The sequence below is a fragment of the Chiroxiphia lanceolata genome, chromosome 1, assembly GCF_009829145.1.
Source record: "Chiroxiphia lanceolata isolate bChiLan1 chromosome 1, bChiLan1.pri, whole genome shotgun sequence".
NCBI classification, from domain to species: domain Eukaryota; kingdom Metazoa; phylum Chordata; class Aves; order Passeriformes; family Pipridae; genus Chiroxiphia; species Chiroxiphia lanceolata.
Window position 1 is genome coordinate 104921918 of NC_045637.1, and position 12975 is coordinate 104934892.

At 35.7% G+C, this 12975-nt stretch overlaps 1 protein-coding gene across 2 annotated transcripts in view; it reads left to right on the top strand.

Annotated features, from left to right (window-relative positions):
- The window catches only part of CNTNAP2 (contactin associated protein 2), a 1030565-nt gene that overhangs the window by 661423 nt on the left and 356167 nt on the right, over positions 1-12975 (top strand). For both annotated transcript variants that reach the window (XM_032681831.1, XM_032681841.1), the window contains one exon: positions 9948-10054. In XM_032681831.1, the coding sequence (XP_032537722.1) occupies positions 9948-10054 (107 nt within the window). The remainder of the gene's footprint in view (positions 1-9947; positions 10055-12975) is intronic.

A 12975-nucleotide genomic window follows, 5' to 3' on the forward strand; every position in this document is an offset into this window, starting at 1 on the left:
CAAAAATCTTGCAAAGTAAAAAAGCAGAGAAATGAGAATAGAGAAAGGGGAAAGGGTTATAAGTGAATTTTCACATTATATTGCCTCTAATGAATTATAAACACATAATTATGCTTTGTGGCTGTATGGGTCAACTCAGGAAGAGTGTTCCACATGAAGTAAATAATTTGTGAATGCTGTCTACATCTGATTCATTCATATTGATCCAAGTCAAATTTAAATTAATGACTTGGAGAACCTAGTCTATATGTCCTTGCCAATATTGAACAAACTAGGAGTTGGCAAGGATATACCGAAATAAAAGCATGCTGACCTCATCTGTTCTCCTATAGTACAGTGGGATAACTAAAAGTCCTGGTAGGTTTATTTTTGCTCTACAAGAAATAAGGAAGATCTGAGTTTCTCTCAGAGGGCAGGAGAAATAGTGTCCTTGACTTATATGTTCTGCTAGGAATTTAATAATGAAACTGGCATTTATACCAGTTGTCATTAATAAACGTCTCAGAAACATTAACTTCCATTTCACATTTGCTTCACTGTATAGTCTGTGTGTTTTGCTTTAACTGCCAAGACTGTGTTTTCAAGGCAAAACCTTCGCTGCTTAGGCAGAAAGTGTTTCTATAGCTTACAGAACAGACTCTTCTGGTCGTAGGGTTGCTGGAATCATCCACTGGAGTTACCATTTATAATCTAAACATTAATGCAAGATCCACAGTTTCTGTGAAGACATTAGAACTTAACTTTACCTTCCAACCCATATTTGTGAGATAATTGGTCTTCTAGGGAAGCTTTCAGTTGTGTCTAGCACAGTGAAGAAGGTGGCCAGATTCCTAACAGTAATGATAGTAAAGATAAAATAAAAAAACCTTAAAAAACTCTACTAAAACCCAGAAACATTTTAGGTGAATCAAAAGTCATTCATACTAAGCACGTAAAAGACTCCTTGCTGTTGTGATTATTTTTTTAGGACTATCACCATTTGTAGTATAAGTCATTTGGACAATCTGCACTTTACAAGATCAGCATCACTTTACTAGCACTAAATCATGTTTATCTCAAGTTTCCTTTAAACCACCATGCCATAAAAAACAGTTGGGACATTGACTTTCAGTATGTTCAACTCAAAACCTACCAGTTATGAAATACAACTCCATCTCATCATGTCATAGCCAGATTAGTATAACAGGATGCTGAGCCAAGACTGGTCCTTATATCATAGTAGTTGATGGCACCTTATGGCTCCACGAGCATCAAGGTGATTTATGTGCTCTACATTTGCCAAGCAAAACACAGTTTAATGGGTTTTTGCATATGATGCATCAAGGCTTTGTCACATGTTTGAAGATCAACATGAGATAGCTGTGTCCCTGATTAAGACACAGGAGATCAAAACAAGTATGTAAAATATAAGGTCTGCTATGGTGTGCACCAAGGATTGAGGAAGTGTCACAGCCAAGGGCTATGACATGTCCATTTTGATGCAGAAGAGGCTTTAATATAAAATCATCCATCAGTTTTTATAATCATCTTTATGAATAAGTAATTCTTTACATTATAGGAAGAAACATAAAGATTCTGACTACCAGTTTCTTTATTCCCCAAAATATAAATTTAGTAATAAACTCATTTAAAACACAGCTGTATAAAATCCATATTTGCCTGTGATTCAGTGCATGATCACTTGTGTTATTAGGGGGGAATATTGTATTCACCAGTTGTTCACTGGTCCATGTGCTGTGATAATTATGATCTTCTAAAGAACAAGAGTAACTTTCTTCTCCAAATGACTAACATGGATTATAAAGCTGACATCATAAAAATCTCAGGAGCTGTATTTCATGAAAACTGTAAAAAGAAGAAACAGTAAAGAGTTAACAAGACACCAAAGAATCTATTTTATGGTTGTTCTCAAACCCAGCCAGTGTGTTCTACTTTACCTATCGAAGTAACAAGAGAGAGGTGATTAGATGAATACAAAATTAAACCAGTCAGATTTTGAACAGGGCAATGCTTGGAAAGATTTAAAGAGTTCTTCAGAACTCCAGTGACTAAACCCATGAGATTCTTCTGAGATTCTCAGTGCTTAACATAGATTCTCATATCCCCAGGAGGTCTGAACTGTGCCACATTGGCAGAGTTAGGTTAGTAACTACCTGCCACCTCTTGTGATGTGTTTATTCAAATAATAAACTCAAAGATACCGGTTCAAAAAAAAGTATTTATGCAGAGTATCTCTCATCTGCTCTAAAAGCCTTTACATGGTAATAACTAGGCAAAGGTCTTCAAAAGTTCATGAAAATATTAAACAAAAACCCATTGGAGATAGATAATATTTAGTAGCTGGCCTTTCATAACAGTTTTTTCTTCTTTTTGTTTCAATTAATTTAACGGGCTTAAGAGAGATGCAAATATTCTTATTACAACCAGCTGAAGACCTAGCCCTGCATTTTCTGAGTACAGCATTGTGCAACAGAAACTATTGTTTTTATCTAGCCTGATTAGTTCATTATGCATTTGTGGGCTTATCATCTATCTACCTCTCTAACATTATCATCACATACTCCAATTTGAAAGCTTTTAGACGGATGTGGCCCATGGGCCGTTTCCACCCATTTTTTAATCCCTCCTTGACCTTCTCCACCCCAGAGAAGGTAAATAACAGCTGAACATGGGCTGGTCTATACACCCTTTCCTTCTGCCTCAACTCCACAGAGCTGGCCTCTTGTTACATGAAGCAATTACTAGGAACTGACAAAAGGGACCTTAGGGCTGTGAAATTCCCTCGTGTTAGCTGTTGCAGTAGATTCACCCTCCCCTGCTTCGCTGCAGCAGAAGTGGCAAGAGTTTGAGTTGGACAAAAGTAGTTTGTTCAGCCATCAGACTGTTTAACCTAGGTTGTGCATAACAGGTAGAGGAAATTATCCACAAAAAGTGCAGCAAAATGGGTTATCCAGTTCCTGGAACTGCTAAAGTGGAACCAGCATGTTTTAATTTTAAGGACCTAATTTGTGAAGTGGTCTGAAAATTAAAAGCAGTAGAAAGAAAGGAAAAATTAGTCTCTACACTGTTGTATACAAAATAAAACCTGCATAATCTAAGAAGAGCACTGATTCCAAATGAGTTAACTGTGGTATTTTCTTTATGCATTAGTCCTTCATTATCATTCTAATGCAAACAGCATAGTATAGCACCTTAACCGGTCTGAAGATAACACCAAAAGTATGTTTGGCAGCCTTTCCTGGGAATATGCCATAAAGGAACTTTGTTTAACCAAATGTCCTGCATATTTTAATATTGATTCGCTGTTTACAAATCACAGTCTTTAAAAGTGCCAAACATTTGTTTTGATCTCATGGCAGAACAAGTCTGATAATGTCCACCAAAGAACATGGCCTTGTATTACCGTTAAGTGATAAAGAAAGGCTAGGTCCTCCTTGGCTCAGGATTATGTAGTTCTACCATTGTTGATTATATGCATCTTGCACAATTAGGTTAGAAGTCAGCAGCAAATGAAACTAGTTTGGGAATTACGGTGAATCTAAATTAATTTTACAGTCCCTTCCATCTGCCCTTTGTGTTGCCTTGCATATCAGATCCAAGTCCTGTTACTGAAAATCTCTAAGTCATATTAAACATTCATTACATTGGAAGAAATAAGACCGAATCTTAAAGGTAGGTCAGCTTGTTTTACTTTCATTTAAGATATGCTGAAAATCAGGGGCTCTCTATGGAATGGTTAGTTTTTTATCTAATGTTGGTACAGTAGGACCCTGCAATAGTACTTTGTCCTTTAGTGGATTATCTTATTGTTCAGTGTTACTTTACCATGATGATTGAAATGCATTTTATCACATTAAGAGCAGCATCACTGCAACAGATGCATAGTGTTAAAATATTTTTGTGATGTTGTTACTAGCTGACAGAATGTCTTTTAAATAAACATACGTATATTCTGTGATTCAGATTAACATCTGAAAGCATTATTTATTGCTCTTACAAATTATTTTCCTTTATGTTATGCCTAAACTTTCATGGTCTTCTTGAGCAGTGAGGTAACCCTGTACAGTAAAAAAAGTCTAAATTTTTATAATGTTTTAACATTATGTTAAACACAATGTTAAACATAATGTTTAAACATTATGATTTGTGTGTGTGTGAATGAAGGATGATGGCAACAGAACAGCATACTCAGCAAGGACAGCAGTATGCATTTTGAAGGGTCTTTGCAAAAATTATGATAAACCATGGATCTTAAGGATATTTTTGGAGGTGATAAAAAGGGCAATTAGAGGAAAAATACTGTAAAAACAACCATGCAAAACAAACTGCTGGTGGTTAGCTCGAGACAGAGATATGGACAAAAAAAGCGGAACAGAAGCAATTTGGGAGAGAAATGAGAGGTGAGGTGTGATCAGGAGCAAGATTAGGTAGGGATTTGATGATGAGAAGGAAAAGATTGAATTTTGTGTTAAGCATAATTCAGCCTGGGTTATTTTCCTTTGCAAAAAGCCTTTAACATTTTGTTCTGCTCTACAGAAATTCTCATGCTGTAATTATCACTGTAACATTTGAGTTCTTTTCAGTACAGTTGCGGGCCAGTATATGTCAGATATCTCGTGTTATGTGTAGTTCATTCCTTCCTTTCTGACCTCTCAGGTGCAGGAGTAATAGCACAGGTGAATGTTTTGTTTTGGTGATTTCTTTGGCTTGATTGTTTCAAATTTATATAAAAGGAGAGTTGATTCAGGCTGTAGCTACACACAAGTTGTATTTTGCACTCACACTAGAGATAGGAAGTGTGAAAGGAGAAGGTAAGGAAATTAAGGAAAGGTCTGTGCTTTACAGTGCTAAATAGTGAGATGTTTGATGATTCTTCCATACTGAGGGACTTTATTTAACAGTCTCTGTGTGGCCATCTGGACATTTGACTTCCTGTTCAAAATAACTTTTTATCTTCCTGATCAAATGATCTCCAAACCTAAGAATTGGAGAATTACTATACACTTGGCACAATATGTCTGAGGAAACTAGTTAATATATTAAATATCCATGCCCTAAGGGATATAGTCCTCTGAAAAGACTGAGGTAGTGACCAAAACCTGTTGACTTACAGAGGTTAAATAGCAGTCACAACTGTGCTATATAAGAAAATATACGTCTTGTCACAGAATGAGAAATAAGAGATTGAAAGAAATACTTTTTGGTTTTTATGGGACATGAAAATATCTGGATTAGAAAAGCATCTGGAGTAGACCTCAGAGGCTATACTCCTGCCTTCAGGCAGAAACAAACATATTTAAGGCATTCCTGATGTATATTCTGAAAATACTTTTTAACCAATAATGAACCTCATTGCATCTTTGCCCTTTCCCTGTGGAAATTTCTAACAGTTTATAACCTTCCTGTTTCCAACAACTTTTTGTGCAATTGAAAATCAGCCATTACTCATTTCTGCTGAATAAGTTTGAAGATTTGTTCATGGGTCTTTCATATCACTCTCCTGCTGATAGTGACATTATGAAATCCCTTTTCTCTTTCTTCTTCTCTTCTCTCTTTTTTTCTTTCATCTTCTTTTTCTTTCTTCTTTTTCTCCTCTTTTCTTTTTTTTTTTTCTTTCTTGCTGGAAATAGTCTGTCAGGTTCACTTAGGATGATTGTACCACAGATGGAACAAACAAACAACAAAAAACCTTAAGCAAATAAAAAAAAGCTCATGGCTTTGTATTATTATGTGACAGAATTAACTTAATGTAATTTAACAAATGGAAAAAGAGAGATCCAGAACACCAGGCTCCTATTAATCTGCCTTCAGTAGTCTTACTATTCTTTTGAAAAGAATAAGGAAATATTATCTTTCTTGAAGTAAATGCAAGGTAGAGTAGAATGCAGCAGATGTTTATCAACAGTCAATAGTTCAGGATTAACCTGATCTCCTTCTCTGATAAAGCACAGGACAGGAGAAGTGCAATAGATCTAGTTTGTCAGATGTCAATAAAACATTTGATATAGTGTAATGATGGAAGTTATTAGCTAAACCAGGAAAGACAGAGTTTAAGAGAAGAATTCCAAAGTGAGTTGCGAACTGTCAAATGGAGTTGCCTCTCAATTTATACTGATGGGCTGGAGGCTGGCTGAGAGATGTGAGTTGCTCAGAGATCAATGCCAGAGACAATCCTATTTAATGCTTCAACCTTAGCTAAAAATTAGGAATGTCTTGCTGAAATGTGCTAATCATAAAGATTCAGCCTAGAAAAATAAGCAGAAATATTGGATGACACAGTGGAAGTTACAGTGCAGAGTGATACAGGATTTCCATATAAAGATGGAGGTCATTGGTTGGAAGTGACGAAAAGAAGATGAGTGGGAATGTACTGAAGGTGTTTAGTGCATTGAGCACTCTCAGGATGACTTTGAGCCGCTATTTTTTGACAGTCAGCAAAATGCTATATATTAAGCAAAATAATTTCAGTAGAGAAATACGAAAATGTTGATCAACTCTGAAATCACAAAACATTGATAAAACCTCCTCTAGAATACTGAGAATGCAGGTGGAAGTGGGAGAAGAGCTGTGAGGAAGAACTACAGAAAATCTCTTTGCCAACAGGAAGACTTGTTCTCACAAAAATACAAACTAAGAAGACTTTCGATTGCTCTCTGCAAAGTAGTCAGACGTAAATCCCAAAAGAAAACAAAAGTTGTTTGAGACACAAATCAGTCTTACAAAAAAATTACCAAACAAAACAGCATCTGTAAACTCTCTGTGCATAAATTTTGGATGGAAATTAAAAGCAAGTATATCACACTTAAAAGGATTAAGTTCTAGACTTTCCTTTCAGAGGGAGTCGCCGAACAAGAAAATTCTCAAAATGGAATCAGCAACGTTTTGTAAGAAGCAGTTCTTAAAATGTAGGTGTACTCAATGGGAAGACACAGAACCCAATGATGAGGAGCTTACTTCCTGTTCTGTTTTGTGATGATTTCTAACTTCAAAGCCTGCTTCTGGAGGGAAGTGCCATTTTGAAGGCTTGTTTTGTTGTGTTGTGTTTTGTATTGCTTTTTATGTAATGCAGCCTCATTTCTAAAGGAGACTAAAGAATTTAATTAGCTAGAAACATAGTCTTTTAATACAAAAGAACTGCAAATTGTTGACTCTGAGTGTACACATTTTGAGTCTATACTAAATGATAAACATAAGGTAAATAAACTATATGATTACATCTGCTTAAATATACAAATTTCTCTAGCAAGATGTATATGGACATTTTTATATTACCCTCATTCTATGGAAAGAAAAGTGTTCGAAAATAATGGAGTTTACAGTGATAAACCATATTCCTCATGATACATCTACTGAATTCAAAGAGGGTTTTTTTGTAATATCTACATTCTGGATACTTAGGATTTCTTTAAACTCTATTACAGCAGGTTAGATCTGTCCAAAAAGTGGACAGATGAGCATCAGATTATGTTGCAGAAGTTTTCTAATGGATTTAATAGAAAATAAATCTTATCATTCTATCTGAAAAAATAACAGAATAGTGAGGGCAGAGAGAGAACTTTGGGAAATGGTCTCATAGTCTGATTTAAACTTCAGTATGCACTAATATTAAGATATTGTTTACTCCGTTTTTCTAACTACGTTATCTTTAGAACAGGAAAAATTAGATGAGTAAAAAAAATTTTGCAGATGCAGACTACACTAGTCCAACCATCATAGTGGAAACATAAAAAACATCAAGGAGTTTGCTGAATATATCTGGTTTTATGACTTAATACGCTCCATTAAATGATACAGATAAATATCTGGTTTTCATTTTTCTGAAGGTAAAGTCATTTACCCCAGTTATACAGTCAATAATGTGGTGTCTTTACTAGTTATGCTGCAATAAAAGTAAGCTATACTGCACTAAAATATGAAACTAGTTGCTAGCATTACGTGTGAGACTTCATATAAATAGCTGGTGAAATTGGTATAGGAAAATGTTTGGTTTGGTCATTGAAAAATTACTTTTCAAGTAATGTATGTTCAATGTAAATGAAGTCGAAAATACATAAAAGCAAGTTATTCTGAAAGGCTGGGAAAAATACAAAACCATATTCAGATTTAAGAACTTTCGTAGTTATTTATATCCCTGAATAGAAGTTACTTTTATGAGATTATTTTTGAAATATCATTGCTCTTAGCTTTCCTTACTTTTTTACCCACCAGCTATGGATTCATGTAAATTGTTAATTGTTTGAATGTTTAAAAATGTGCTATTGTATGCCCTTGTTTTTCTTCTGCAGTGTTGAGAACATAACTGAATAGCAGTAATCAGCTCTATCTATTCATTTAGCCTGCCACACTTACAAAACTAAATGAATTCATTTAAACCATGTTCAAACATAATTTATTGAACTGTGATAATTGCCTCAGGTGGTTTCACTGTATTTTACTGTGAAAAGAAACCTTTTAAATGTTTTGTTTTTTGTTTTAGAAGAGCATTTATTTAAGAGCTATTTTTAAACAAACCAGTATTTTCTGATCTTTGGAAAAGAATGGGTAGCCTTGAATAATAAAGGCTGATATAGGATATAAGACAGCTATACTGTATATTTCTGAGGTACTTCTTCTGGCATGCATAAAACAAAAAATAGTTTCTAAATGTGAGTACACAATGTTCAAATCTCTAATGCATATTGTGACAAAAGTTATTCTTGGCATATATTATATATATTATAACATCTTGCAGCTGTTAATTGGAACTTGAGGAAATAGGAGACCATAAGTTTGTAGGGGGATGACACAGACACTTCCAGTTTCAATAAATTTCTGCATAGGAAAGCAAAGATTTCTTTGGGTGGTGTTTATGAAAGTATTGTTAACTATCTCAGGAATACAATGAACTTCAGATTTGTCTTAGAGATAAGGATATTTAATTTTAATGCATTTTTGAAAGTATTTTGCTTTTCTAATAGTGAGTCTCCTAGTTTTGATTTTTTAATGTTATAATAAAAAATGTAGATTTGGCCAAACGAAAATGAAAGAAAAGCTCCTTTAGTTCTTGATCAAAAATGCAGACCCTGTACTGAGTCTGATTGCAATAAAGTTAATAAGAAAAAAATTCTTTGAAATGGTATTTCAAAGCCCTTTCAAAGAAAGAAATTTAATAGTTTCAGAGGTTAAAGTACATGATAATTCCCATTTTTTACTACATTTGATAAAAAAACCTGGCCAAAGTCAAATCTTTAAAATCACATTGAGACAATATTTCAACCAATAAACATATGTTCTGCTATAACTTTGACTTTTTGCCGTTCCGCTTTTTCTTTTGCATTCCTTCAACTCTTCAGTAAGAGTGTAGCTGGAGAAGAAGAGCAAGTGTGTGGGAGAAAGGTGAAGAATACTTGCCACAAATCCCTGAGAAGGAAAAACTTATATAGCTTTTATAGTGAAGTCTATTGCTTGTTTTAATAATGCAGCATTACTAATTTCCTTCCATCCTAGCCAGCAGGCAGCCTCCCTCCCCTTTACCCCATTGATGACAACAGAAAGATAAATAGCAACTCATGGCATTTTGTTTTTACTTTCAGTCAACTGTGGGACTGGACTCCTCGAGGCGTGACACCACCTGCACAGCAGGAGGAGATGTGACTTGTGATGTTCTTTTTGTTTTGACAGCTCAGTACCAGTCATATGTAACTTAGAACCCTGATTTATGATGCGTGGCTCTATTCCACTTTTATTGTGCTTTTTTACTGTTTGTAAAAGGGCTGCAGCAAAGCCTTGATGATCTTTTATGCCAGTTGTGTGTTCAGATATAAATTCTGTTAATCTGCCTAAAATAACAAGGATTAATTACCAGACAAAGGCATGATGCTCTGCTTGTGCAGCTCAAAATTTAGCTTTATGTAAATCTTGGTGCTCATTTTGATTTTTCTTTCTGTCTTTGCATCTCCTCCTGACAGGTGTGTGCCCAATCACTGCGAACATGGTGGAAAATGCACCCAGACATGGGACAGCTTCAAGTGCACTTGCGATGGAACTGGATACAGTGGCGCCACTTGTCATAACTGTAAGCCATCTTGCAGTTTCAAAATGTCAGTGGAGGAGGGAAGACACAGGTTTTAGTTGAGATAAAAGCCAAAGTCTTCTTTTCTGGTTGTTAAAGATCCTCAAGCCTTTCTTGAAAGAAGGTGTTGGTTTAATCATACTCCAGTTTGTCTGCATACGGATGTGTTTATATAGCACTGTGCTGCACCACACAAGGGACCAAAGCACTACAGATGTGTTGGTTGGGTGTACTGAGCAAACACTTTCTCAGCAATTGCACACAAGGTAGAGTTTCAAATGGACACAGTGAATCTGCCCTAAGCTACTGGGGAGAGCTGCTGACTGCTGCTACAGATACTTGTTTGGTTGCTTATCCCAGAGTGTGTTTATATACTGATTATCAACCATTTTAAAATTTAATTATTTTCTCTGTGTTTATGAGTTTCTCAAATAAGAGTATTTTCTATGAGTCCCACATGCTCTACGCTATTAAAGCACAGAAAGAAGAAAGGTACAGTTGCTCTTTTAATCGGTACCGAACAATGCATGTATCTTCTGCTCCTTCTCTCATATGCTAAAAACTGGGATTTTCATCTGCAAAAGTATTTTAAAATACCTAGAAGATAGAGAAAACATATCCAGTTCTTACTGTCATCACTTCTTTCTTTTGCAAAAAATCTCCTAATATTGACAAGAGAGAAAAAATGCTTTTGAACGGGTGAAAAGCTGAAATTGAAGCCAGGATTTGTAGAGATACAAATTTATATTATTTTTTATTTACCTTAACTACAGCTGTGTAAAATTCTAAAAAGAAAACTGTGGAGTTGTTTCATTTTTAATCAAAAAATCAAACCAATGAGAAAACTTTGATTGTTCACAGTTATCTGGATTGCAGCAAAACCTATTCCATGGATAAAAATTATATAAATGTAAGATGGGATGTATTTTATATATATAAAATAACTATTTATATATATATACACATTTGATGGCAAAGTTCTCTGTGATCTGGCTACTGAAATGGTAAAACTGAAAGGGCTAAATGGCAATGAATGTTAATTAAAGAGAAATATTTAAGATACCAGTTCTTGGAGGAGTGATTTCATGGCAGCCTTTTTTCCACCAAGAAAGGATGTGCACAGGGATGGTGTGGTTGCATCTAATCTTTGGATAGAAAATTCAGGATTTACAGTATTCAATATTTCAGTGAAAATTCAGTGAAAATTCCTACATATGTGATAGGCTAAGTTGCTTAACTGCAGAAATGCGGGGATGGAAGCTCAGTTGAGTTTATTTTCTCTTGTGAGCCTCTTAAAATAAGTATTATCTTTAAGAGGAAAATGTATCATGTTGGACTGCTGCAGCTGCATTCCCCCAGGTGCAACCAGTAGCAAGGCTGTAAAAGTATTCCCGGTAAGCATGAGCCCAACAGAGCCCATGTACACTGAATATACATATATGTATATATATGTACAACTGACTGATCAGATCACAGACAGAGCACACACATTAACATGGCACCAATGGCCTCATCCTGCTCACTTCTCTGGCTGAGCGGGTCGCTTGTCCACAGAACAGTGAACATCCATATTCACGCAGAGTGGATCCCTCCACCAGCTCAACTCAGGCACTCAGCCCAGTGGCTGGCCCTGGACTCCAGACTCCTCAGTTCCTGATGCCTGGATGTTGGATGGCACAGCAGGGGTTTTTTTGGGGGCTCACCCTCCTGCCATTGTCTGTCTGTGCTCCTTTGTGGGTGTGCAGGCAAGCTGTTAAGACACAATTAAACATAGTTAAGCTTTCTTCTTGAGTTCCAAAGGGAAGTAACAAGGACAAGTGGATGGCATCACTTTTCTGAAATCCCATTTATTACAAAGGAACGAAATAATAACCCAAGGAGATGTGACATTTCATTTAATAGGATTTTCACCTGCCTTTTATGGATAAAACAATGCAATAAGGCAAGTAAAAGGCATTGCTGAACTGCAATATCAAAAGAGGGATTTGGAGTGTATTGTGCTTTCGCTATGGAATGGATAAAGTGTATGGGATTACATACTCTGTCCAGGTCATTTGAAGACACATTGTTCAAGAACTTTTACTTTTTTAATTCAGGCAAAGTTTCTAACTTGGATGTGCAAGCTTTAGTTTTGTTACATTTTTGTGTTTAAAGAACATAATCGTAGTTTTTACCATATATTGCTGTACTTTAGAAGTCTTCTTTCTTACAAAAGAAGGTTGAGCCGCAAGTTTTTCACTTGATAGATGTCCTGTCAGAACGTGTGAAATCTTCTGCCTTTCTAGAGTATAGAAGTTAATGGCACAAAAATGAGTGAAATACAAAAATTTGAGCGTCAAGATATAGACTGAGACAACCTTAACTCTTCCTTTATTGAGCAGGCAATGGCTATCAGTATTTATAACAGCATGTTCCAGCATTAGATACAGCTACAAATAAGGAAGGGATTTGTTAAAGCTTGCCGGAGGTTATACTGTCCTGAGGTCTGGGACCTCAGCTCTGCTACAGTGGTGCTGACCCTACTGTCCTTTCCTACTTGTGCAGTGTGTGTATACTTGGACATGCTTGTGCTGCCTTTTGCTTTTCAGTTTTGAGGTTTGTGGTAATAACAGTACAAAAGACATGCTGCGGGAGGAGGCAACTTGGAATGATGACTGGCATGTGGTATAAAAATAGCTGAAAGCAATTTTAAACAGCATTGCAGATTGTAAGAAAAATATAGCAAATGTCATGATTCTACGGAGCAGGAAAGTGGTTAAGTGCAGACAGCACTTTTTCAGTACCATTTTACCTAAAAATAAGATTATTTTACAGAACAGATTATATTATACTCCACAGTAAAATAGTGGGTTTTTTCTCAATGTGTGGTGGATATATTAGCATTTCTCGAAGAGGCTGGAGTCAAGACTATGTTAGTGGGGATT